The following is a 27,244-nucleotide window of genomic DNA, read 5'->3' as shown; positions in this document are numbered from 1 at the left end:
GAGCTGGCTGCGGGTGAGGGCTTGGGGACGGGGAAGGTGTCTCGGTCCCTCTGTCCCGGTCCCTCTGTCTCTGTCCCCGTCTCGGTTCCGGGGTGGGCGCTGGCCCGGTCACCGGGCTGCGGGATGCTCTGGCTCCGGGCCTTCTTACAGCTGTTCTCTGCGCGCCCGTGTCCTGCGGGGTTTGGGTATTCCGTGTTTGTTTTGGAGCGTTATTTGGGGTGAAACGCGTGTTTTTGAGAAATCTTCTCCCTGGTGCTTACAAACGTGGTTTTTTTTTTTTTGTTTGTTTGTTTGTTTTTGTTGTTGTTGTTGGGTTTTTTTGTTGGTTTTTTGTTGTTGTTGGTTTTGTCTTGGGTTTTTTTTTGTTTGTTTGTTTTTGTTTGTTTTGGTTTGGTTTTTTGTTTTGTTTTGGTTTTTTTTTTTGTTTTTTTTTTCCCTGTCTCTCAGCGTGGGTGGACACGATGTGGGACCTGGAATTCACGGAGGTCGAGCCTCTCGATCCCCGGATAGCGGAGGACATCACGGCCGATGGAGTCGACAGCTTCACTGGCCTGTACAGCGCTCTGGCGCCCTTTGCCGCCGGGGAGCAGGAGAGCAGAGAGGTGACAAGACCTGAACACAGAGCCAGCCATCCTCACTTTGTCTTTTTCACGTCTGTCTCGCCTTAAAATTCGCAAAATATTCAAAAGCTGTTCAAACAATTCTTGCTCTGTGTGCTGGAATGCTTCAGAGGAAAGCTATTCTCAAATTTTGGTAGTATCATTTAGCATAATATTAAATATATTTAGTGTTATGTATGATAATTATTAAAACACTTTTTAAGGCATATAATACATAGGGAGTTGGTTACGGTGGCACCTGTTAAATTCTGAAAAATGGCTAATTTTGGACATCCGCGTTATTACGGGATTTCTCACTATTTCTGTTTTGCCTCAGAATGTCTGGATCTTGTTTGCTGAGAACAGCCTGTCCCACCAGGCCCTGGTGGCTGTGCTGCACCACTTTGTGCACGTGGGCCAGCAGAAGAGAGCCAACGCAGAGCAGAGGGTGTTTGCTCTGCACGCGGCTGGGCTGTACTTCCTGCTGCTGGAGATCCCAGGTGAGCCAGCAGGATCCCTCCGTATTCCAGCACGCCCTCAAGTTTTGCTGCTCTCCGTGGTGCAGCTGGAAGGGGTCGGTCAGCCAGTGATCCTGCTGGAATGTGTCACTGCTGATGGTGCATCAGCCTGGTGCAGCTGGGCTTTGTTCAAGGAGCTCTTTAGTCTTCTCTTGAACTTCCTTGGGCTCTAGGACAACACCTGTGCAGAGATCATAGAATCACAAACTGATTTGGGTTGGGAGGGACCTTAAAGCTCATCTCATTCCATGAGCAGGGATACTTTCCGCTAGACCAGGTTGCTCCAGCCCAGCCTTGAACGCTTCCAGGGATGGGACATGATGCTCAGATGGTTTGATGCTCTCTGTATTTTGTGTGGAAGAGGACTGATGTTGTCTTTTCTTGGCAGGCAGCATAATCAACCAGGTGTTCCATGAAGTGGTGTTTGACAAATGTCTTCACACCCTGACAAAATGCTTGCCTCGAGATCTGAGGAAAAGGAAGAAGGCGCAAGCTCAAAGCTCACAGTCCAGTGCCAGAAGAAACAGAAAGAAAGGGAGACCGTGCAGGAATGACAGCCCCAGTGTAAGATGCTTGTGCAATCTCTTCAGATACAAATCCCTATTAATAAGCAAATTGTTGGCAAGCTGTTTCTCTTTACTGCCAATATAGGTAGAAGAGATGTTGGAAGAGGAGGAGGAAGAGGATGATGAGGATGTTTACTGGTCAAGAGAAGGTCTTCTCCAAGTCCGCAACGCCATCTTCCTTCTTTTGAAAAACTTCCTAAGACTTCTGACCAAGTTGTCCCTAGAAGAAAAGCCTCAGTGCCTGCAGAACTGTGTGCAGGTAAGAAAGATTCAGCTTGAGGAACTTTGTGTGCCCTAACACAAACTTTTTGGGGATGCAGAGCACTCCACAGGGAGAGGTGGCAGCCCTGCCTTCCGTCACCTGGTCCCTGCTGGGAGTTAGAGGAGATGTGGGAGCAGGGTGCCTGCTTCGTGTCTGCCTCTCATGCTTGAAACTTGCTGACATGTGCCAGATGTTTTGTCCATGGAATCAGAATGGTTTGGGTTGGAAGGGACCTTAAATCTCATCTCATTCCACCCCCTGCCATGGGCAGGGACACCTTCCACTGTCCCAGGCTGCTCCAAGCCCCATCCAACCTGGCCTTGGACACTGCCAGGGATCCAGGGGCAGCCACCCCTTGTTCCTGGGGGGAGCTTCTGGGCTTTGGGCTCTGCTTCTGTTCTGCTTCAAGGGAGGTTTTTGACAGTTAAACCCAATGGTGTGACCCCAGACGTCCCAGAGTCCTGCACATCCTCCCCTCAGGGGACTGAGCTCAGCTTGGCTCTCTTCCCTTGCAGGTCTTTGTTGAAATGACCAGCTTTGAGCCAGTGCTCCATGAGTTCGACTTTTCAGCATCCATGTGAGCAAATAATTCTTAATAATTCTTAATAATTCTTAATGTTTATACAATGCTTTGAACTGATGCCTTTTTCTCTGGCCCTAAAAGTACGAGTCAGACACAGTTAGGGTGATAAAACATGTACCTTTAGATGAGGATCCTCAGGTGCACAAATTCATCAGGTAGAAAAGGCCGAAGATGCACACCCCGAGTAATGTGTGTGCAATTTTTATAGATTCTGCAAATTAGCATATCTGACAGGAACCCCCCAAACAGGAACCTGCCTGGTGAAGTAATTCCCCCAGTTCTTGTACCTTCTACATTCTCCACCTTAGGATGATCCAGGCCCTGTTTATGAAAGTGACAAATTCTCTTATAAAGGTAATTGGAATATATTCCGTGTGCTAACAGCAAACAGCATCTTGTGAATATTGAATGTTTTCCAGTCAATGAGCTCTTTTAGCTGTAGTAGTCATAGTAAATGTTTCTCTGATGAAAGGGAGAGACATCGCTTTGTCTTCTTTTGTTAGGGATGTTAATAAAGCCGAGTACATTCCTGAGGCGGCCTGTTACGGACTGTACTTACTGTGTTCCCCTCTCCATGGCACACAAGATAAGGTAAAAGTTAAACAGAATCTTTAACACCCTCACAGCAGCGTTGAAAAGGAGTGGCTGCTTCTTTCCTTCTCCACTTGTCTTTTTTTCTTGCATGGTTTTTACTTTTCGCTCCGGTTTCCCTCTTTGTGCCGGGTCTTTGCTGGGTCAGAGCAAAGATGGTTTTTTCCACCCCAGTCCTTTTTTCCCTTTGGCTTCTTTGCTGCTGCACTTGTGTGCAGTGAATTCCATGCTCTGCTGACTCTTGTGGCAAATGAATTGAAAACAAAGGAGAGCTGCAGTGGCATTGGATCTCTGAATCGTAAGGAAGAGAACTCCAGGTGGCTGCCTTTTCCTGGAATGTTGCGATTCCCTGCTAGATGGAGCTGCAGCACCGCCTGGCAGCGTGTGAGGGCTTGGGCTGTGCGGTGCTCTGTGCACTCAGTGAGGGTGAGCAGGGCTGGTTCTTGTTCAGAGAATACTCTGTGATCTTGGAGCAGCCAGTTCCGCCAGAAACTTTCCATCTTGATTTGTTTAAATTGGCAAGCAGAGCATGGCATAACTCCCACTTACCCGACTGCTGCTGCTCTGGATGGGGCTGCTGAAGGTTGGGTGTGCCTGAGCTGTGTCTGTGAGTTGTGTGACCCCCCCCGGGCTGGTTCTGAGCCTGCAGGCTGAGAATCAGCAGCTGTCTAGTCAGGAAAGCCTGGAGTACACACTAACCTGGTATTCCTGAGTGCCAGCCCAACTTCAGCAGCCCTAGGCCTGTATGTTTCTGCCTCCTTGGTTTCTCAGTGCAGCACGAGCCTTTTGGAACTGTTGCCGTTTGTGGTGATAGGAAGGTGTCCCCTTCCCAGACCTGCCTCACCTTCCCTGCCTCTCCTGCTTGCTCAGGGAATGTCAGGATCATGAGGCAAGCTGTGGTCCCAAAACTGTGGCAAGGGAGGCAGCTCCAAAAGTTCAAGTGCACGTGGTGATACAAAACACGCATTTAGCTTAGGACATCTCCTTTGAGTTCCCTCAAATTCCAAATGTTTCTGGCAAAGAAAAGTCCACACCTTTGGAGGGCAGCTGTTAAGGCTTTCAGAAAGCCCTTCTGAGACCTTGCTGAACTTACATGAGAACATCAGAGCCAGGAAAGGCGTTGTGTGCATTTAGAAAGTGTCCTCTTGGAATTTCTCTGCTAGGAGTCATGCTTTAATATGTGCTCTTGCTTGGTTCTAAGCTTGATTCAGAATTATCTCGTGACCCTGGAGTGCTTATCCATGGAAAAGAACCTGCAAATAACCTCTTCTTTCCAGACCCTTCAATGTGTCTTCCATCGACTTCTCTACGTAATTCTGATGGCGGAGAGCAGTGAGGATTCCATGCATGAGGTCCTTCCCATCACACCAGCTGTGACCAGTGCCAGGAACCTGGCTATAAAATTCATCAGGTGATGTTCAGAGCTCTGGGCATGGCTGCTCCTTTCTTCTGGCATGCCTTTACTTTGCTGTTGAGGTGATAAAGGGATGAGAGAAACTGGCACTGGCTTTGAAGTTGTTTGTGCAAATGAGGCTTAATTAAAATGTCTGGAATGGGAATTTACTGAGCTTGCTGGCAGAGGGGAAAGAAGGTGCTGTTTGACAGGAAAGTGGTGGTGAGTGGAAAGGACCCATTTTCTGTATTTTGCTTTGTGTCAGTTTTTCAGGTCTTGTGTTTTACTACAGAGAATTGTAAAGGAAATGAAAGATTAACATGGAGCTCACTCCTCCTTAGTTTTTTGCTTTCTCCTGCTTAATGATAAGTTTTGTTTATGTTTATTCCCCCTGTTGGGGATCCATGTTGTTGGAAGTGTAGTTTGTGCAGAGATCCCCAGACAACATGTAAAAGTAGATTGAGAACAAAGAAGCTTTTCATGTTTCCCTTCTACTTGTTAGAAAAGTACGGGAAGAAATTATTTTGTGCCTGCAAAGCCAGGTTAATGTGGAAAGTAAGTATGGTTCTCTGAGCATATCCTGCTGCACTCACATGATTCCAGAATCATGGCTACTTTTCCTGACTTTTCAAATGCATTCCAAAGGGAATGTCCTTGATTTTTCCTCTGTTATAAACCAGCCTTATTAAAATCTGCTTTTCTCTCTCCCATGCAGTTCTCTGGTAGATGAGCTGAAAGAAGCTATTTATCCTACTCTCCGAATATTGCTCCAACATATCTGTGCCCAGGTATGCCAAGCTCTGCTGCTTCTGGAGCTGAAGAACTCGTGTGGATACATTGGAATATCACTGATAGTTTAGGAAATCTGTTTTCACCATGTTTTGTAAGGAATGAAAACATGTGATGGTGAAGCAGTGACTGAGGAAGCTGTGATGATTCTCCCAGCTATTGTTGAATGTGACCATATCAGCTCATTAAATTAAAAAATACTTCTCTTAAGCCCTGAAATGCCTTTCTGGCATGCAGAGCAGAGCAGTGAAGTATCACAGGGTGCCCTTGCCCTTGTTTTTCAGGTCCCAGACAAGGCTGATTATCGCACCTGCGCTGCCCAGGCCCTGGCGACCCTGCTGGACAAACTCCCTTGTGCAGAGTTCGCTTCTTTCATCGCCTGGCTTTATAAATTCTCACTCTATGAAGTAAGTGCATCTCCTTGATGTTTTGGAGATGAAGGATTCAATCTCAGCACTGAATAGCTCTGTCACTGCTGGTACCCAGAGGCAAGAGAACTCTGTGTTCACTTACATTAACAGAGCACCTTGTGTGCTTTTTCTTCCTACAGGTTCCCTCCAGAGTGTTTGCTCTGGATGCAGCCTTAGCTTTGTTGGAGCTGCCAGAGAGGAACCCGGGCAGCTCCTTGTCCCTGGAGGATCAGAGGTTTCTAAAGCACAAGTTTTTAGTGCAGGTCATGGTGTTTGGCCGGTGCTCAGACATAGCCCCCGTGGTCCGGAGCAAGGCTCTCAGCAGCCTTGACTGCTGTCTCGAGATGAAATCTGCTGCTGTCTCAGAGAGCATTCAGGACTTACTACAGAGCTGTGAGTACTATGGGCACATTAGGTAACGAAAAGCACTCCTGAACTTTCGAGGGAATAATTGCTGGGAGGTAGGAGTTGTCAGGAACTTAAAAACTGGCACACAGAGTCCTTACGTATTGTGTCATAATGAGAAGTAATTCATGAGCCTTGTTACTTATGAAGCCTTATATTTGGAAGGGATTTATTCTCATGTATCATTCTAAAGAGACTCCTCTGTGAGGTCCCTTTGAAGGATGTTTACAGACAACTGAAATTGCTCATTGGAAAAAAAAAAAAAAGGCAGTTCATTCTTGCCTGACAGCTGATTAAATCTTGAGTTGCCTTTTGCTTCTGCTAAGTAGTTCTGTTCGTGACTGGCATTCCGAGCTCCCTCAGGTGTGGTGAAGGCCAGATGGCACGATTCAGAGCCTGCACACAGCTTCCCACCATTAGATTGCTTGCCTGAAAAAAATTTGCAATGGCAGAACATCCAGAATTAAAATACTCTGTTTGATTTCCTTTTTTATTTCTCTTTTTTGGCAGCCCGTGTCCACACAGTGTTGGAAGCAAGCACAGGCACTGCGAGCGTGACAGCCAGTGCAGGAGGTACAGAGTCATTCTTTTCCAGTAAGCCTCAGGCTCTTCTTGGCATGCCATTTCCTAAAAATACACATATCTGTTAAACCTAGGGCATGCACGAGGCTCTCTGTTTAACACTCAACCATCTTCTTGCCGGGTGAATATATGCCTTTGTTATTCTTCAGCTTTTATCTTTTCTTTCAGCCGTGTCCAGCCATCCACTGAAGACCTTCCCAACTTCCAAGACTTTTGAGCTGACAGACAGCAGTGACACTGCTAGGCCTGATGGTATGTCAGAATTAAAGCAGCCTTTTCAGATAACCATTCAAAGCCTTAATTGAAAGCAGACTTTCTGAAGTGTATTCGTTGTCCATTTCTCAAAGGAAGTGGAGAGAGCTGTTACAAAACACTTAGGGGTGATGAAGGGGGTGGAATTGCCAGCCATAAAGAAATACTGTTTCCACTCAAGTCTGAAAAATACATTTAGTCCTGAAATGCTGATGTCTGTTGGTACTAACGTGATGGCAATACTTGTTGAAAAGTAGGTAATTTATTCTTCCCAAAAAGGACGGTAATTGATGTGGGATATAACACTTGCAGCTCCATGAATTTCAGGGTAATTAAATCTCTTGCTCCAGTGCTCAAAGAACTGATACATTTTACTCTGTAAAGCACAGCACCTTGGAGTAGCTCCATTCTGTAGGTAAGGACCCGTTTCTCTGCAGCATCAGGTTGGAAGCTGAAAGCAGAGTGTCACATGAAATGTCCTGATGCAGCATGGCAAGCTGCTTCTAATTTGTTGATAGCATGAAATCACCGTGAAAGTTGGCTTTTATGGCCAGGATGTTCCTCCTTCAAACCTCTCCCTTTCTTTTCCTCTTGTGTGGAAAAGCTCTTCTTCCTAACCTTTAGGCCCCTGCCAGGATCTGTGCTCTCAGTTCTTGCTGTTCACCTCCCTTGAACTGCTGACAATTCAATTCTCTGCTCGCTTCCCATCCTGCAGCGGTGCCTTTGTTCCGTGCCTCACGCTGCTCCTCGCTTGGGATCTCCCTCCCTATCTCCAGGAGCCAGGCTCCAATCTCCCCCCCCCCTTAAAGCTCCCTTTTCAAACACTCTGCTGATAAAATTTCCTTAATCTGCTCCCTCAGACAGAAAAGTCCTCCAGGCCGCTCAAGGTATTGTGTATTCCCTGTTCAGTTGCAGGCTCCCCATGCCAGAGGATGCCGGGGTTTGTATCCGATACCCAGCTGAGCACACACTTGGCACTTGGCAAAACAAATTAAGAAAAGACTGGAATGAAAAAAGACTGTCTGGAGCTCCAGAGGATGCTGAAATCCAGGGCTGTCCGAGGCAGTCAAGGTGCATTAGCAAAGCTGTCTGGCACATGCCTGTGCTTGGCTTATGCCTGTGCTAATTTTGCACTCCTCTGAAGACCAAACAGCTCATTTGTTTTTTTTTTTTAAGAAAAGAAATAACTCTTGGCTGGGGATAGTCAGAACATGCTCAGCACACAAGGGCAGAGATAAGAAGGGTGGGGATAAACTGCAAGGTGAGGTGTGTACTGCACAATTCCCTCTGCCCACCAGCATCAGACATTCCCTTCCCTTGGGAGTTCTCAGCCCTTTAGAACTTGGGATTTTTGGTTGTTTCATTGGTTTTTCCCCCTCCCCCTTTTCTACATCAGGAAAATCAATGTCAAAGTGTGATTATTTGGTCACCTTCACAAGACTGGACTATTTTAGTAGCAAAATCTTGCAGTGGAAAGGTTCTGTGCTCTTCCTGTGCAGCTGCTGTCAGGAGGAGGAGGATGGGGTTGCACTTAGCTGCCCATTAAGGAAGCCCAGATCAAAGTCCCTTTGCTTCCTTTGGTAAAAATTTATTTTTAAGCTAGTTTTGATTAGTTCCCTGTGACTAATCCTATTTTTTAATGGCAACAGGATGGATGTCCATGTGAATCTCTAAGTAACAGATCTCCAAATTTGGCATATCTTTGGGAAATCTGACTTGATGCTGGGAGAAATTTAACAAACAGCAATAAATAGAAACCTTAAAAGCCATGGTAAAATGCTGGAAGTCCTTATGGCCAGTTAATAGCCCAGTGACTCAAAATGTGAGAAAGAATTGATCTGTGTATTCAGTTGTGTGTCATTTAATAACTTACTGCCTTGATGATGTATTTTTTCCTGACAGCATGCAGCAATAAGTGTGAATATGGCTGTGCAAAGTAAGATTTGAGCCCTAACTTGGCATTCAGGGAAGAGAGATGTGTTCTGGTTGCCTTGTAGACTCTGGGGTGGTTCTTTGCAGCTGTTGTTCTGCAGCCTCAAGGAATTAATAAATGGGAGTCATTTCCCCTCTGTAACACACAGCAGTTCATACATTAATGCTTGATACTGTGTGGAGCTCTGAGGCAAAACTCACAGGAGGCTGTGGGTGTTCTGAGCTCTGCAGAACCTCCCGTGGCTCTGTGTTGGCTCCATTTGTCCGAGCTCTGCCCAGGTAGCTCTTCCCACAGGTGGCAGGGGTACCTGTGCCTGTTCAGCTGTGCCTGACTCATCTGATGAGCTCTCAGACTCTGAGGGTAGCCTGGCATCTTTTATGCAGACAAATAAAGAGGTCAGAAATTACAGATTCACCCTTTTTTTTTTTTTGCTGCATGTCTCAAGTAATTCGTTCCATCGGTTTCTTTTGTGATACGTGAAGATGTGTTTATAAATGCAAGAAGTGGGGGGATTGTTTGGGTTTGTTTTTCCTTCTGGCTTATGCCTCGTTCTGGATTGTTCTGGGTGATTTTAATTGTGCTTTGTTCAGTCCTTCTGAAAGTTTTGGGGAACCATTTGAGTTTGGTTTTGCACTGAGTTTGTGCTGCTTTAGAGTGGGGAGGCCCTGGCACAGGTTGCCCAGAGCAGCTGTGGCTGCCCCATCCCTGGAAGTGTCCAAGGCCAGGTTGGATGGGGCTTGGAGCAACCTGGGATAGTGGAAGGTGTCCCTGCCCATGGCAGGAGGTGGCACTGGATGGGCTTTGAGGTCCCTTCCACCCAAACCATCCTGGGATTGTGTGGTTCCAACTGGTGCTGTGGGAAATTCCTTCTTTGTGGGGGTAATTCCTTTTTATCCTCATTTTGGATAGGAGAAGAGTTCATGGCCATACTGAGAGAGAGAGCTGGAGATGAGAAAATCATCGTGAGGAAACCTGCTGTGCGGGTAGGGTGGGGTTTACATCCTTCTCTGCTCTCAGTGATTACCCAAAATCCGTTAAATAATTAATTAGGCCACAGCTTTGCTGCAAACTCTGTTGCTTTGCCCACTTGTAGCTTCCTGCTCTCCCTGCAGAGTGTCTTAAAGGCATTAAAGATCTTGTTTACTAGCTCCTGATAAGTAAATAATGCAGGCATAATGATGGGAATTTCTCTAGTACCCTTGTTGGCGTTCTGTTATTCCGTCATTTGCAAGGAGAGGCTCTTGTCAAATGTCAATAGGCATTTCAATTAAGAGACTTCCTCATAAACTGAAGCATATTAGCTGCTTAGTTTGTTTTGACCTTGTTAGCAAAGAGATTAGGTTACATCCAGCCTCTTTTTGAGCTCTGTGCTGCTTTCCTTGCTGCTCATTTCTTTAATGAAGTCATTAGCTTTTAAAGAGAGATGCTTCAATGGAAATTTCCTTGTTTTAAAAAAGAGGTGTCTGCTGCTGACTGCCTTCCTCTGTTAGTCCTCTTCACCCCAGCTCTTCCCCCTCAATTCACACGCTGATTTGAGCTTCCCAGTTAGGGCTTTGCAATTCATGTTTTAATGCTTTTTGATTAAGAATAAAAATAAATCCCCTCTTCCTTATTGCCAAGAAAAAGCTGTGGCTCGTACAAGAGGCACGTTATTTTCAAGGGGAAATTGTGACATTCTCCCTCTCCAGCTGCTGTTTCAGAGCAGGACTGACTGGAATGATGTTTTCTGTTCCGTTTTACATCTCTGGTTGTGCCCAGCACTCATGAATCGTTAATGTGCCGTTTCACCCTGGGCGAGATAAATCTCCGGCTAACGTTGGCAGGGGGTAGATTGTATTTTTGCTTTACCACTCGGTGCCCCCCGGCCTGGATTCCCAACAGAGCTGTGCTGCTGTTTGCCTCGCAGGTGCTTGGGAGCCTCCTGAAGCACGGGCACATGCCCTGCACCGCCGAGAACGTGGGCACGCTGCGGGACCGCTGCCGCGACCCCGCGGCGTCCGTGTGCAAGCAGGCGCTGCACTCCATCACAGAGCTGCTCCTGGTGAGGGGAAACGGGGATTTTTCCCTGGGGGAAGGCAGGAGGGACCACAGCAATCAGTCATTCACTCAGGGAGCTGCCTTCTGTGACTCCGCTCTCATTTCTTTCATTACCTTTCGACTCGGAAGTCATGAGTCACTCTGATACCTCCCTGTGATTTATGCAGAGTGCTTCCAACTGTTGGAAACACTGATTTTTCTGGCTGTTGATTTATGTGTCACGAAGAAAATGTTTATGTTGCTGGCCTTCTCAAGTTAAAAAAAACCCTGAATCACTTTCAGATGTAATGTGTGGATGATAGCATTGCTATATTTTTCTTTCTTTTCTATTTATTCACAAAGGGTTCGTAGCTCAGGCTTGGAGCACAGGGTTTATATTAAGCAAAGCTCTTTTTTTTTTTTAGTGCTAAATCATCTGCTGTGCAGCCTTATTGCAAACCTGTTATAATTCTTTATAGAGTCTCAAAACAAAGTGTTGCAGTACTTTAGCAGAAACACCAGGTATTTATCATAGAGATGATTAAAGACCTTGTGATGCTGAGTTTCCCTGTCCCACCTGCTGCCACACTGCTGGGGTTGATTAAAATTCAGTTTCAAAGTTTGTAGCTGAACCTGGAGGCCTTTTGCTGGTCTGACCCGTGCATTTGGGATCCCCTCATCATTGAAAAATGTGCTTCTCTCAGTTTCAGCACAGCAATGTCCTGGTGCAGAAGGCCTGGTGGAACGGGGTGGTGCCCGTTGTGATGGGTGCAGAAAACTCTGTCCAAGAAAAGGCCTTGGATTGCCTTGATCAGATCTTGCTGCAAAACATAAAACCTTACAATAAATCCAGGAGTGATGATAGGCAGAAGCTGGCATGGGATCTGCTGTCCCTGTCTTCAGAAAGCAAGGAGCTGGGGTAAGTGCATTTTCCCCACCTCTGCCTGTGTTAACATTCAGGGACAAAACCCAGAGGTTTCTTCTACTTTTAATCCCATTAGAATACACAACTTTTCCTTTACAGAAGGAAATTACCTATTGACTGGAGGACTAAGATGAGAGTCTGAGTTTGTGCTCTCGTTCCCTGTGTGGCCCCAAACTGTTGGGTACCACAGCTGACACCCACACTGTTAAAATGCACGTGCTGACTGCTGTGCAAGGACAGGAAACCCAGTTTTTCTCTGGGATTTCTTTAAAGCTACTTAAATTCCCTGCTTGAAACCATCAGTATAATGCTGGAGATGGAAACTACCAGATTGAGGTGATTGTGTTGTCCTGCCAGCTCTCAGGACAGAGCTGCTGAACATGAACAAGCTGGCAGGTGGTGAGAGGAGTTCAGCTTTGCTTTGTGTCAGGTATTTTCACTCACTGCTCCTGTTACCTGTGCTCTCTCCCTGGACTGAAATGCTCACGCACAGCATTGTTACATCCTGTGCTGGATGCACTGATAGCACATGAATATTTAAGTCAAATGGAGGTGTTCCTCTGACAGAAGTGAGAGGGGATATATAAAGCAAGAACATCACCTTGTATTAATTCTTATGTGCAATATGTTACTTTGTCTTGTGACAAACCGAATTATCCTGCCTGCCTCAGAACGCTGTGGGAAGGAGCGGGAGAGATGGGATGACACACAGCATGACGAGGACACAACACTGATTAAAGACAGCTGTATGTTTATTAGTCAACAGGGCAGAACAGCTCAGAAGGAGCGAGGCACTGCTGGTGCTGCCGTGCCAGTGTGGGGAGCTGTCACTGTTCTGATTCGGGCATTTTGTAACAGGGTTTGCACATTCCTGGCACCTCCTTCCTCCTGAACCTGCAGGACCTTGCAGCTTGAGACATCGCACAGCTCTTCCAACGTGAAGTAGATAATTAGGGTCATGCAGAAAAACGAGCAGGGTGTGATGCCCCTGACATGACTCTGCTGTTCCTTTATTCCTGGGAGTCTTCAAGGCCAGGCTGGATGGGGCTCTGAGCACCCTGGCCTAGTGGAAGGTGTCCTTACCCATGGCAGGGGGTGGAATGAAATGATCTTCAAGGTCCCTTCCAATTTAGGCCATTCTATGGCTCTGGGTATTAAATAAGAACTGCTAGAAAGTCTTTGTTGCAAATTACTGAAATTATATTTCCCGATGTGTTATGGTACCAGTTGGACCATTGTCCTACTGCCCCTGATCACTACATCTGTATAGGGATGCCAGGTCAGTAGGGAAAACATGTGTAAATGTGTAAATTTTCAGTATGAATAGTGGGAATGCCAGGCAGCTTTGTTGTGTTGCCCAGCGTATGTTGGATTTTTCTGGATTTTACCAACTGCTTTGTTTATTCCTCCCTAAACTTTCCTTTCTTCCCTGCAGCCGTTACCTGAGCAGAGCCTTGACTATGTGGTCCAGCCAGAAGAAGTTGACCTCCACTTTTATCCAGAATGTCATGTCTCACCTGGAGACAGAGCATTCCAGCGCAGCTTGGATGCTGCTTGCCAAGGTGGCATGTTCTTCCCCCAAGCTGGATTATTCCAAGATCATTGAATCCTGGTACAGCAGGTCAGTTTGTGCTTTGAACTCCATTCTGCAAGGGAGCACTTTGTGCCCTTCCACAGATTGCCTTTTAGCTGCTTAAATCACAGTTTTTCCTTCAAGCTGTGAGTTCTGCAGCTGGAAATCCAGCAGTGGCCTCAAGATCCGTGCAGTAACCAGCTCTTTCCTTAATCCCTTAGAGTTTTCATTGGCTTTGACAGGTCTGCCTTAATAATGCATGTCCCAGATGAGAAGATCGTTCAGCTGTGATTTGGTTCTGTGCCTCAGAGTTCATTGTTGGTTTTCCAGGCAGCAGAACACGAGCAGTGACGCTGTGGGACACATCCTGTGTGTCATCGGGCACGTGGCAGAGCACCTCCCCAGGAGCCGCTGTGAGGGGCTCAGGGGTGAGTGGCCCTGGGCAGCTGCAGAGGTTTTGTGCCTCTCCTCCTCCATAAGCACTTGAAAAGCTTAGAAAATGCTCATTTTATGTGTGATCTCGTCTGCAGAGAACATCCGGAGCTGGCTGAAGGAGTTTCAGTGTCCCCGGGTGTTGATCAGCCCGGCTGTGCAGGCCCTGCAGAGGCTCTGCCGGGCCTCCGTAGATGTACCAAAGGAGGCACAGGTGGGACTTAAAATAAACCTTTTAAAATAGCCTGTTCCCCGCTCAGGGGGTGTCTGCTCCTGTCTCCAGGCTGTGGGTTGGTGAGTTCTAAAAAAGGGGCTCTGACTCCAGCAGCTCGAGCCTGCTCTGCTCAGCTTTCTTTGCTGCAATTGTGCTGGAGAACATCCTGTGGCTAAGCCTGGACTCGTAAGGAGTCTTCTGTCTTCAAATGTATTCCCCCACACACCTCTGAAATACCTTGCATTTGCTTTCTGTCCAAGTTTACAGAATTCCTAAAGGAAACCTGTTGCTGTGCTTTTATTACAGCAGCTGTTTCTCAGACTTGGTCCAGTTTGAAGCCATGGATTTTTGCTGTAATCTCTGACTGTTCTCCATCAGAGCTGCTTGAGATACACATATTTTCTAGACCTCTTCCTGGAGACCAAACAGGGAGTTAATAACTTGCTCATAACTTTTTTTCTGCCTCTATTTGTTTTATGCCATGGCTCTGTTCTGCTCCCACAGTGGGAAGTTAGGCCATATTTTGTTGGTAAAATAAAGATCTCAGCCTGAACACAGTTGCTAAGAAGCTAAAACTGATGCAGGTCTCTGTCCCTAATGATTTTATATCATCCCTAGTGATGTTTTATATTTCTCTTTCAGTATTGATGACAGCTATTTTATAATAAGCATCCCAATCAAGTTTAGTAAATAATGGGCAAAACTGCACACTCTTGCCTCAGAAGCCGCGGTGGGGTGATGCTTTCTGGGGTTTTTTTTTTTTAACTGACAATCAGAAAATCCTCCCTTGTAGGTTCAATTATCACAGAGTGTTGGCTTAAAATGGAATGCAGATGTTCCTGTAAGTTGGTCACTTTATCAAATCTAACAGCTACCATTTATATATGTATTTGGTTATTAAAATTGCCACTTTTAGATGGTGGAAAACCAGAAATAATGCTTTATATTCACCACAGTGTAGTAGTTAATCAGCTTTTCCTGTGTTTCCCCTCCGAATTCTTGGGAATTCACATCATGTTTTCTTTGTTAATGGAGCTGCTTTTTTCAAGCAACATCTAAAAATTCACACAGACACCTCCAATGTGTTGGGTGCACATGAAACAGCCGCCTAAATCCTTTTTGTTTAAGTCCGTGTGATTTCTATACTGAGGTGAACTTGGGCCTGTGGATCATTAAAAGCCAAATTTTCCAAGGTGTTTTGACACTTGCACGCATCCTTTGATGTGCAGGGAGAATTTTAAAGCTCCAAGGCACTCTCAGATTGATTTTAATGGGATCCAAATTATTAAAAGTATATAAAGACTTTGATATGAGGGATTCATGTGTGTACAGATATTACAGCTACCTTTTGTTTAATTAATAATGTATTGAATTAATTTTGTTTAATTATGGAGCAGGAGCTGCTCAACCAGGTGTTTGGAGATTTGGTATCCACCTGTTACAGCTACATCTCCAATATAGTCCTCAAAGAGGGTGGAGCAGAGCAGCTGCAGGAGGATCTCTTGGTAAGTTTGGTTCCCCTTCACGGATTATTTGAAGGGTGGAGGTGTGCTTGGGGTTGGTATTCCTCAAAGTCCAAGCCAAGGACTGGGATAATGGGAATGTGCATGGCCTGTGTGTGTGATGAAGTCTTGTATTTATGAGCGGGGAGCACACGGCAGTTTTACACACCAGCAGTTGCTTTAAGGATATGGCACTCTGTGTATTTTTAATATATGACATGGTTTTTCCCTGCTTTTCCACTCAAACTTCTCAGATGAGCTGTTCAGGAGAGAGGTCTGTAAAATGCATGGAATGCTTTGAGGAGTATTTCAGTATCATTAGATGTGGGGGGTGTTGGAGCATGTTAAACACACCCACCCGGGATTTCTGTTCCAAAGCCTCCCCTTCTGTTCTCCCGCCACTGCCTTGAAAGGACTGAGGGAATTTTGAGTTGTTTTTGGAGAAGAACCGACTCCTGCTGACTTAATTTGCAGCTCAGCCCACTGCCTTTGGATTGCAGTGCTGCTTTCTCTCTGCAGGTGAGACACCTCTTCCTCCTGGGCGAGGCTGCGCAGATGTGCCCAGCCAAGGTGGAGAAATACATCTTCTTCTTGGTTCAGGCCATCCTGGCCCCTCCTGTCAGCCAGGACCAATGTGAGCCACTCCCCTTCTGCCTTTAGCTTTGCATTTACAGACACCACTGTGTGCCAGACCACATTTCCATCCCTGACCTGTTCTTTTCCAGTGTCTGCTTCCAAAGACAGTTCCCAGTTCAGAGGCTCAGCCATGCCTACCGTGGTCAGGGCTCATGCAGTCATGACTTTAGGTAAGTGCCACCCTGCCCTAGAAATGGGCATTTTTGTATCTCAGCCTTTCTGGTGAAGTTCCGCCCAAAATCCTGGAAAAAAGGAGGCTCAGGGGTGACCTTATCACTCTGCAACTCCCTGACAGGAGGGAGAAACCGGGTAACAAGGGACAGGACAAAGGGATAGAGCCTCCAGCTGTGCCAGGGGTGGTTCAGGTTGGACATCAGGAATAATTTCCTCACTGAAAGGGTTATTAAACATTGGAAGGGGCTGCTCAGGGAGGTTTCGAGTCCCCATGCCTGGAGGTGTCCAAGGAACAGCTGGACGTGGCACTCAGAGCTCCGAGCTGGGTGACAAATTAGGGATCGGTCACAAGTTGGACCTGATGATCCCAGGGGTCTTTTCCAACCTAAATAATTCCCTGTAAAGCTCTGGCAGTTGTGACAGAGAGCCCTAGTGCTCTGTTTTCATTACCTCAGCTCAGAGCTTTTAGCAATGCAAATATCCATGGAAACAAGTTGGGCAAACCATGAGAACCCTGCCAGCTCTGCTTCCCCAGGTGTTTAATGCATTAATAGCGATCAGTAATTAGCAGTGTCCCCCAGAGCTGTGCTCTCCTTGTACTCAGAGTTGGGTGCTGAAGGATCATCTCTCTTTTAGTAAGATGCTTAAGAGAAGGTGAAGAAAACTTGGTGCTTTTGATGTAGTTTAGAGCAGAATGACTGCACACAGTTACTCATTCTCCTCAGCACGAGTGAAATGCTGCTTTCAGAGCAGCCTGGTCAGCTGCATTCCCAGGATTCTGAGGAATACCAAGTGCAAGTTCTGGGTTTTCATACTTCCGTGGTTAGGAACAAGTTTCTTTTACAGATAGGCAGCATTATTCTTCCCTTAATTGCTTTGGAAAGTTTAATACTTCTCTGCAGAGCTTGGGAACAGGGAGAAGTGATGTTAGAACTATTGCAGGCTATTTTATTTTAGGTTGGCTCAGTGATGCTCTCAGAGGTGGGTGTCTCCCTGCTATGCCTATGACAGCTGGGGCTGTTCTTTTTAGCTGCTTTGAATAATACCCTGTACACAGAAATAGTTTGCTGTGAAGGAGGGAATTTGGCATAGAGACCCACTCTATAGGTCTAAGGGGAGTTTGGAAGAACTTGAAGTACCATCTCCCTGAGAGATCATGCAGATTGCTCATCAAGTTCCAGCACGAGTTTCTTGTTTATTCCCTTGTTTACTTCCCGATTCCTTCCCCGGCTCGTTTTGGACCCGAAGGAAGCAGTGAGCCGGGCTGGGCTGGTTGGGAAGGACGATTCATTCCCAGCTCTGCCTCTCTGGTGCTGCTCCCCAGGTAAGCTGTGCCTGCAGCACGACGAGCTGGCGAGGGAGTCCATCCCAGTCCTGGTGCAGGAGCTGGAGGTGTCGCAGGAAATGCCCGTGCGCATCAACGTGGTGACGGCGCTGTGCGACCTGTGCATGCTCTACACCTCCCTGGTGGACAGATACATCCCCAACATCTCCCTGTGCCTGCGGGACCCGCACCCCGTCATCCGCGAGCACACCCTGACCCTGCTCACCAACCTCCTCCAGGTGAGCTGGGGCTGAGCCTCAGTGCCTCTGTCCGCTGCCTGGCGGCTCAGACTGTAATTAATCCATGCTAAATTAAGGGTGTTTCAACTCTGTGTTTAGTTACTGCCTTTTCTGCTGGCCGGCAGCAATCACATCAACACCAGCCGGCACAGTTGGGTAATGAGGTTATTTTTAGTCAATGGTTGCCCCTTTTCTCATCTTGGTTTCTTTGAACTCCCTCCAGTTTCACTCCTCTATCAACGGCTGTAACAAGCACCATGACACCTTTTTTTTCCTCCTGCTGTGTCTGCTGATTGTTCTGAAGGTGTGAATGTTGAGAGGCTCAAGATGTTTACCCTCCCAATGCTCACATGAGGGCAGCTTTGGAGTGCATGCTTTTTTGGCTCTGAAAACAGTGTTGAAGAGCACGACTGCCGTGGGGTGGGAGAGCAGATTTTTCGTTTTTCTACTTTATTCTTCATACCTGGGGTAAACTTTGATGTGCTGCTGTGGCATTTATGCTGCTTAGAGCATCCCCCAAAATACCTGGGGTTTATTTTAGGTTTTACAGCTTGCTCATTTGCCTACAATTTGGAGGTTCACACTAAGTTTTCCTGGTTCAGGTGGTTCATTTTTTTTGTCTGCTGATTTCTACAGGGGGAGTATGTGAAATTGAAGAACTATCTCTTCTTTCGGTTTGTCTGTGTCTTGGTGGATCCAAACCCAGATATTGCCAGGTAAAAAACTCAGCTGTGAAATGATGGAGGAGTTGAAGGTCAGAGATGTCTCAGTCTTGGCACCTTCACATTGTGAATTAAAATTCCAGTGATATAGCAGATTATCCAGCTAACCTCTGTACTTCTTTTAGGGTCTGCACAGCAGCAAAGAGGTGATGAGCCTCCCTCCTGTTTATTTAAAGGTCCCAAAGTGTGTCCTTGGCTGTCCTCAAAACGTGCAGCTCTGCTCTGTTTAGGACTCAGTCATCCAGAAAAAAAGTCAATATTTGAGACAAGCCTGTAGGAAATCTTCCTTGTGGTTTTCTGACAGGCTCTGTCTCAAGTGCTGGCTTTGTTTTAGGACTAGGATTAAATATTTTGTTGGGGATTTTTGTCTTACATTGCATGCCTTGCCTCTTCAGCCTTTTGCCACATCCTGTAATTGTCAAGGAATGACCTGCCAGATGAGGTGTCAGAGGAATTATGCACTCTGATTTTAAGTGCATGTTTAGGAAGTTTTTTGAGGTTTCAGAGTCTCCAGCTGCTCTGCTTTGTGAGAAATGAGTGGGGCACGTTTCTTCCAGGAGGGGGAGGTGATGTAGAAATTCTGGATGCAGGAGGAGGACTGGACACCTTGCTCCTTGTTTCTGCCTGGAACAATCGGTCTGAGACAGATATTTCCAGAACCATCAACCTATTGTCAATTACCATTCACACTTCCCTTTCTCTTCAGTGTGTCTTTAATATCTAAAAATGTCTTTCCAGTAGATGGTGACATTGCAGCATCGTGTTCCTCCCATTTCTTTGGGAGCTTTTTCCTTTGCATCTGCATTTAGAGACTGCATCCAGACAAAACCACGTTCTTTAAGTCTGGGGTTGCCTTGCAGCTCTTGCAGGACCTTTGGGGATTAACTTGTTGCTGAGTGCTGTGTCTCAGCCACAGTGGAACCCAAGTTATTTAAATAATTTAAGTGTTATGCCTGGATTCAAGTTCAGATTTATTTCTGACTCTAATGGCCATAGAAATGAGTAAAAATGAAATGTCTGTCTCTCTGAAAAAAGGGTGGATGCCAGTGAGCTGATATCCTTGTGCAAGCCCAGATGGAGCTGGGCAAGAATTAAATGTGGTATTGAGGGAGATTTGGCAGAGGAAAACCATCCTCCTGCCTTGAGAGCCCTACACAGTTTCAGGGGTGGCTTTTAGAAATTATCCAGTGATCATTTCTTTCTTTTCCTCCTCTCCAGTTTTGCAGAGTACTGCCTGGTGCACGTCTTGCTGATGAGGAACCCCGTGATATTCTCCCAGCACTTCATCGAGTGCATCTTCCATTTCAACAGCTACGAGAAACATCCAAAGTACAACAGGTTCCCCCAGAGCGAGCGGTCAGTTGAGCACATTTCTGTCTAATTTTCGCTAAATTATGGGCTGTCTGGCCATGCAGCTCTCAGTGACAGCACAGCAGTTGTGTCACTTCATAATTATCCATGCAACAGAGTGAAAAGAGCCGGGGGAAGCAGTGCTGAGTTGTGTCCTGCCTTCCCTGTGACACTGATGTGTGTAATTTGTAGGACTGTGTGGTGTCCTAACAGGTTTATGGGTCTTAAAAGTGACATGCAAATATCCCTGGCTGATTTAAGGTCTCATTATTTCTGGGAGCTGGCATAATGGGATTTGGGCCTTTGTAAAATGTCGTGCTCTGCCACAGGGCGAAGCAGCTCTTCTCTCTGAAGGGAAAGGATAACAAGGAGAAGAGGATGAGGATCTACACCTTCCTGCTGGACCATTTCACGGATGAGCAGAGGTTCAACATCACCACCATGATCAGCGACAACATCCTAGGTAAGGGTCTGCCTTATAAAATCTGGTAAACAAAAAACTGGTGTCTGTATAAAAGCCCATAATCCAGGTGTTTTATCTTCCTGGCTTCCCCATCACTGCTGCTTCTGGTAAAATAAATGGTTTCTTGCCTGTGTATTCCAGCTTGCTTTGTGTATAAGGTCCTTCCTTTGGACCTGGAAGGCAGCGAGCTGCTCTCAGATACATTTGCAGTCCTTAGCTGCAAAGAAATCAAGCTCTCAAGTATGAGGTCCAAACCTGAGGAAGACATTCAGCCTGAGGAAGATGAGATGTCAACAGCCAGTGCTGTCATGCAGGTGGCCCAGAAAAAGCTCATCTTGCAGGTGAGGGGCACTTGGTCCGCTGTGGGAGCAGGGCTGGGGAGCTCTGTGTCTTGTAAAAACAAAATGTGAAGGCACAATTTGGGAGGGATGCTCGTCCTGGAGCTGTAGGGATCAGAAATGCATTTCCCAGAAGCCAGGGGAGCTGTGCTGAGCTGGATTTGTTCCCCACTCCTCTCCTTGGTGAAGCATTGGAACGGAACAGTGATTTTCCTGCACCTCTGGGCAATCTGCCTTCACTGTGAGAACTGAGTGACTTAGTGATGCATCTGAAAAGGCTCCACTTAGGTTAAAAGCCTCTGTGCGTGTGTGTGGTGTAAGAGCAGCCTTGATTACAGTAATTCCCTGGCTGTGGGGGGATAGCTCCTCTCACTTGGGCCGTCCAGCGAACCGCAGAGTGGCTTCTCCTTTATTGCCTCACGTAACTGTTCATGCCTTGGTCACAAAAAGGGTCAAAAGAAGAATTTAATAGAAAACATCATCCCAACAATCACATCACTGAAGTCCTTGATGGAGCAGAAGAGGACCCCAGCTCTTAAGGACCTGATGAGCTGCCTGCGGGTAAGGGGAAGTGTTTTCTTGCTGGTCGTGGTGTTTTTTATCCTCTCTGGAGTTAATGTGCTGGGTGTGCAACCACTGCCAGAACGAGGAGCCTTCTTAGAAGGGAACAATTCAGAAGAGTTGATGTTGTGGCACTGCCACTGTGTTAAATAATGTGGGAGGTGGAAGGATTGGAGATAAGGCTCTTGGTGTGGAACGTGGGCAGGAAGAAAGCTCAAATGCTGGAAAGCTTTTTCATGTTCTGAAGAACAAATTGGAGTTGAAACTCTTCAGTCTGTTAAAAACACCTCTGCTCTACCAACTGGTGTTTCCTTTTGCTCCCAAGCAGCTGTGATCTGAATGGGGATGTGAATCAGTAGCTGGGGGAGATTTCTGAAAGGGTCCAAACATTCCTTATTGCTGCAGGAAATTATGCAAGATTACCGAAACGAAATCAAAGACTTCTTTGCTGAGGACCAGCAGCTGGTAGTCGAGCTGGAGTATGACATGAGGAAATATGAAGAGCAGCTGGCCAGGGAGAAGGAGTTGGAACAAGAGCAGCTCTCAGCAGCCCACTGGGAGGTTGGTGCCATTAACTCTGTACCTGTCTCTGCTCAAATTTGTGTGCTCACAACGCCCAGGCCCTGCCTGTGGGCCCTGTTCCAGCACTTGGAGCAGGATGGTCATGAAGGGTTTTCATACCTCTTTGTACTTCCTGACAGCAGCTTTGGTTTCAGAGTCATTTAATAGGCTTAGAACATCAACAAACAAAGCCAAGAGGAGCAGCAAATGATTAATGGAGAAAGAATTCAATTTAAAGGGAAAACCAAGTCTAATTTGGTGCTGCCTGGGCTTAGATGTTGTATTCTCTCTGTTCCCAGAATGATAAACTGGTATCAAAGAAAGGAGTTCACTTTGTCTGACTTCAGGTGTCTACAAAGTGGAAATTCAAACCTGTCCTAGTCATGCAGACCCTCTTTTAAATTCAGTGTAAAAAAATAAATACGTGCCTGAGTCAATTGTCCTGAACTATTTTGGACACCTACCTTAAGATGAGATGACTTCTAGCCTGGAAGTGCATTTCTCTGCAGACTATAGAAGAGCACTTTATATATAGACCTCTAAACTAGGACGTTACATTTGTGTCCCCTCTTCACTTCTTGTTAAAACTTTGGCCAATAAATTGTTTGTCCCCAGCACCCTTTTGCATCCATCACACAAAGGGCAGTTCTTAAACACTCAGGTCCAAGCACCTTGCAGGGTTTTCTACTCTTGTAATCCCTTGTCAGGCATGACCTTTTCTCCTGTTTTCCACAGCAATCTCCATCTTTGGAGAGAGCTGCATCTCCTGGTGGCCAGAATAATAACAATGCTCAGTCTCCTGCGAGTGGGAGGCCGCCCACATCTGGGTTCATCCCTTCCTCTGGGTCTTCTGAGTTGGCCATACCTCGTGCTGGTGCTCTGAAGCAGCCTCAAGTGGGTCGCAGGTACGGGCTCCTCTTTGTTACTTGGTGTTTGATATTTATATTTATTATAGATATTTATATTGCTTTGCTGGTCCACTCTTTGCAAAGTGGTTTGAAGGTCATGGGTGTTGCAGCATCATCTTCTTATCAAGTGGTGTTTGAGATGATAAGGGATGGGGAGGGGATGGATCTTTCCTCATGCATCTCATCAGGGCTTTTGGAGGGAAATCCCAGTTCCTGTCCTGTTTCTGGCCCTAGGGCATCTCTCCTGAGCACAGTGGCCAGGCTGAACGCTGCCTTCCTGGCAGCAGAAGGTGCACCCGTGCAGCGCAGCAAGAGTGTGGGGAGGAGTTCACCGAGCACATCTGGCAGCCAGCAAGGTGGGGAACTGCTGCAGGCTGCTCTGGCTCTGCACTGGATCTTGTTTACACTGGTCCAGTAAGAGTCTTGAGTGCCTTTCTGTTCTTAATTATTCCCTTGTTGTTTGCAGTGTCCTGCCAAAAGTCCAGGCGAGAAAAGGTGGCTGTGGTGGGCCCAGCAATCAGCACCCCAGAGCGTGAGTAGGAGCTGATAGCTACGGACTATTTATTTATCTAAGTGCTTGTAGCAAAGAAGAACCTTCCTGAAACCAAGGGTGTGCGTGGGGAAGCACAGTCCAGTCATCTCCACGAGCATCTCACAGGGTCAGTGCAGGAGAGAATTTATTTTGGGATGCTGAGGTAACAGAGTGCTTTTCTTCCTTCCTTGACTCTGGGGTGCTGAAAAGGAAGGTGGTTGTGGTTCCTTTCCAGCCTGCCCTGCCCGAAGGTGCAAGGCTGAACACTTCCTTGGCTCTGGAAGCACAGCTGAGCAATGTTAGACTGAACTGCAGAGCCCTGCTGCAGAGGGAGATCCTCAAGGTTGGGTCCTTTCTGCTCTAAGTTGTGCAGACAGGGTCTCACACCTGGTACAGCCAGCTCCTAGAGCAGGCACAGGGCTGTGACAGCTGCAGGAGAGCACAGGGATCTGCTCAGAGGGATTAGCAACCTGCACAGTCACTGAGTGAAAGAAAGAACTGAACTGAGCCCTGGAGAAGGAATGATGTGGTTTGGTTACTGCTGTGGAAACAGAAGTAGAAGGACACAGAGAGGAATGTCCAGTACACAAACTGTGAGTCTCTGTGCTTGTGTCCACTGCAGCTGAGCAAGGCCTGACCTTCCAGAGGCAGGCCTTGTTGGAATGCTCTCTGACAACCCTGCAGTGTCTCTTTGTGCAAGCACGAGAGGCAGCTACAGTCAAACCCAAATGGAGCCGAGTTCCAGCAGGAGATCCAGGAGATCCCCTCCCTTTCTGCCAATTTGCTGCTGAGCTCCCTCAGGCCATCTCCTTTGTGCTGTGAGTTGTGAGGTGCAGACCCCCAGTGCTCTGGAGAGAGCCCCAGGTGTGAGTGTGTGGCAGCTCAGCTCTCCTTGGGCTCTGGGGGCTGTTTTGGGAAGGGGCTGGCGTCCCCAGAGAGCTGGGGGAGTGCCCCCTCAGAGCCCTGCCCTGCTCACACACGGGAGAGCCACGCTCTGCAAATCCCTGACGGCCCTGAGCAGGCACTGGTGTGCAGCCACTGGAAAATATGATCCTGCTCTTCCCCGTGTGCTGGGCTGCACTTGTCTTCCCCAATGTTTTTCTCTTTGCCTGAGCAACAAGCAAAAAATGTGGGGTTTTGTGCAAAAAGTGTTTTTAGAGAGCAGGATTCTTTGAGCGCCATGGTCTCTTGGAAGCTTGCACGGCTGTTGCTCTTAAAGCACCATATGGTGAAAAAGCAGGAAGAATGTTAATCTGCAGTGGTACTAGAGCCCAATTCCTGCTTTGCTTCGAGGCAGCATGTGTCCTTCAGCAGGGAGACAAACTGTACAGAGCAGGATCATCACTTCAGTCAGCGTGTGTTGAGCCATCTGTATGGTGGCACAGGCTGATAGACAACCAGAATAAAACATTTTATTTCTCTGGTATATCCTTCTGAGACTATTGGAGACACAGTTCTTTGTAAACAGGTTTGTACTTGAGAAGTTGGGAGCAGCTGTCCCTCCTTTCTGCCTTGCTCAGCTGTTCTGGCTGTGTCTCTCTCCCCGTCTGTCTTTGGGGCTCCTCAGCTCCTGCTCGGTACTTTGGGAAGAGTTTCAGTGGATCTGGGTGAGTGGGGATTGTACATAAACACATGTGGAGATGCCACTTTCCCATGGGAAGCTGCATGGGAAGCCCTAGTTTCCCATTTCTTTCCCATAAATGTCTCCTTACCAAGGTGACTTCTTCAGGCACACACTGCACAGCCAGTCCTGAGAGATGCAGGGCTGAGCTAAGGCAGATGGATCAAGTTTGATTTCTGCTCTAAGCTTCAGTGATTCCCTTCCAGGACAGGGCAGGAGTTAAAGAGCAAACCCAGGTCAGCTGTGCAGAGAAGTCCTTTTAGCTGAGTTTCCAACTCCTGCCCTATAAAGCATTTCCTACCTTAATTCCTTGTGAAAGGTTCTGGGAAACATGAGCATAAAACAGAGCATTGAGTTAAGTAAAATCTGAATATTGTGACATCTCTGCTGAGATAAATGACAGGAAAGAGACAGCTGACAACCAGGGCCTATTCAGGCAAGCTAAATTCTACCTAGCTCCCCTGTCAAGTGATTCCTCTTGTCTGGCTGCAGGCAGCTCCTCACAGAACGGCTGTGCAGGGCCTTTGGCAGTTTTCAGGAGCCCCAAATTCTGCCTTGACTAAGCAGAGCAACTGGTCTGGATGGAACTTGTTGCTGGGAGAGATGGCAAAGCTTCAGTGGAACGGGTGGCTGTCCCTCCCAGGCAGGCCAGGGGGGCACAGGACCGAGGTCCCACACTGAAGTGATTTCCTCCACCCAGGGAGGAATGGAGGCTGGAATTTGAAGTTGATATGACCCATCAGACTCAGCAGAGGGGTTTGAGGCTGGATGGGAGACACTGAGGTCTGGTGGGCTGGGAGAGAGAGATAAATGTGTGTGTTTGCAGTTAACTGGATTTACTTCCTCTGTGACACTTGAGCATTGCCCAGCAGCATGCCTTGCCCTCTGGCTGTGTCACAGGCTGCTAATATGTGGGGGTTTTTTTATTTCCAGAGCCTGAGACCATTGGGGACTTGACTTTTGGTGCTGGAGTCAGTAGCATCAGCTCAATACAGACACCCTCTTCAGGTCCAGGCAAGTCATCCCTGTGATTCTAATTTGAATAAAAAACCAACCCCAAATGACCAAATCTGTGGCATTTTGTAAAATAAAAATACATGTATTGTTTGCAGCAGAGGAAGATGATGATGCTGAGGATAGGCCGAAGCGTATCATCTATTTGCCATCGCCAGAGGAACCGTAAGTTCCACACGGGTCTGGAACAGCCACTGCAGGCAGAAAGGCTGGTCAAGGGCTTGGAAGTGCATGGTTGTCCTGCTCCCTTCCTGCAGCCCATCCCCACCTCGGCAGTGGAACGTGAAGTCCCCAGCGAGGAGAAGGAGCAGCCAGCAAGTGCCTCTGCAGCAGTCACAGTGCAAAACCCCCCTGGAAGCAGCCAAGTGAGCCTGCCCCTGGACTGCTGTACAGAACCACCACGCTGCCTGAGACCTGTCCCTCCCCTCTGCTTGTGAAGCACATCCTTCCTTAGCCATCTCTTCTGAGCTGTGTTTTCCCCAGCACTGCCCTAGAGATGGGCAGACAAAGCCTGTGTGAGCACACACAGGGGTTGTAAGTGCTGCTCTTGGCAGAGCTCACTGGAGGGCTGCAGTATAAAAGGAGGGTGGCTTTTCACTCTCAGGATGTGTAATTTGTCCATTTGGGAAAGTAAGGGCATAACGTTGCCACAAGCTTGGTAATAAATGCATTTATCACAGCTTGCAGGGCAGTGAGTGGCTGGGTTTATTCACCCAATCCCTCACTGTCCCTCTTGGTTATATAATAGAGTTGCTTTAATTTGAACAAAGGTAAAACAGCTTGTCACTGCTGCACCCCTAAATCTGGTAATTGCACGCTACATCACCTCTTATTTGTTGTGCAAACTCCTGTGTGTATGAACAGCCTTAATCTTCTTTTTCTGTGGAATATTTCTATTCTTGAACTATGTTATTTCTGACTATTAGCATTTGATGAAAATAAATGGTTGCAGAATTAATTCCACCCACGGCGTTTCCCCTTTTCTTGAGCTGACAGAGAAATGAGTTTGGTTTTTTTTCCTGTAGATTTCTACAGCCTCTCAGTCTCTTCTAGCACATCATTGGTATCTTGGGCCCTCAGTTCAATTAGTGTTGGACCCAGCAGCTTTTAAAGAGACTGATTTGACTGCAAGCAGGGTGTGAGTAACTCGGACAAGGTGGGTAAGTGCTCTGGGCAGGTGCCTTGTTTATCATAAATATCCTGGGTAAATCTGACCCTTCCTGAGTCTCCCCGATGGCCACGTGCACCTCACTGGA

General features: G+C 47.1%; 1 protein-coding gene across 1 annotated transcript; it reads left to right on the top strand.

Moving 5' to 3' along the window:
- Positions 1 to 6: 6 nt before the first annotated feature.
- On the top strand, positions 7 to 26,955 carry NCAPD3 (non-SMC condensin II complex subunit D3). Its single transcript, XM_017738404.1, has 35 exons — positions 7 to 13; positions 448 to 602; positions 937 to 1,099; positions 1,506 to 1,681; positions 1,769 to 1,942; positions 2,461 to 2,522; positions 3,032 to 3,119; positions 4,397 to 4,530; positions 5,228 to 5,300; positions 5,586 to 5,708; positions 5,852 to 6,104; positions 6,627 to 6,689; positions 6,867 to 6,950; positions 9,793 to 9,866; positions 10,790 to 10,924; positions 11,604 to 11,818; positions 13,260 to 13,445; positions 13,728 to 13,825; positions 13,928 to 14,043; positions 15,441 to 15,548; positions 16,065 to 16,179; positions 16,271 to 16,351; positions 17,680 to 17,918; positions 18,555 to 18,634; positions 19,859 to 19,996; positions 20,320 to 20,453; positions 20,595 to 20,794; positions 21,242 to 21,352; positions 21,758 to 21,913; positions 22,649 to 22,818; positions 23,056 to 23,177; positions 23,288 to 23,353; positions 25,908 to 25,988; positions 26,087 to 26,153; positions 26,246 to 26,955. Exons 2-35 carry the CDS (start codon positions 462 to 464, stop codon positions 26,355 to 26,357), a joined length of 4,338 nt encoding a protein of 1,445 aa, XP_017593893.1. The 5' UTR covers positions 7 to 13; positions 448 to 461; the 3' UTR covers positions 26,358 to 26,955.
- Positions 26,956 to 27,244: the final 289 nt, after the last annotated feature.

This window comes from Corvus brachyrhynchos, unplaced genomic scaffold, assembly GCF_000691975.1.
Source record: "Corvus brachyrhynchos isolate BGI_N302 unplaced genomic scaffold, ASM69197v1 scaffold46, whole genome shotgun sequence".
Lineage (NCBI taxonomy): Eukaryota > Metazoa > Chordata > Aves > Passeriformes > Corvidae > Corvus > Corvus brachyrhynchos.
The sequence above is the reverse complement of the archived record's forward strand: the minus strand, read 5'-3'. Positions and strand labels throughout refer to the sequence as shown.

Coding starts and splice junctions, on each gene's coding strand:
- NCAPD3 (XM_017738404.1), top strand. CDS start 462: ATGTGGGACCTGGAATTCACGGAGGTCGAGCCTCTCGATCCCCGGATA. Junction 5,709..5,851: donor ATAAATTCTCACTCTATGAA/GTAAGTGCATCT, acceptor TTCTTCCTACAG/GTTCCCTCCAGAGTGTTTGC. Junction 10,925..11,603: donor CCATCACAGAGCTGCTCCTG/GTGAGGGGAAAC, acceptor TGCTTCTCTCAG/TTTCAGCACAGCAATGTCCT.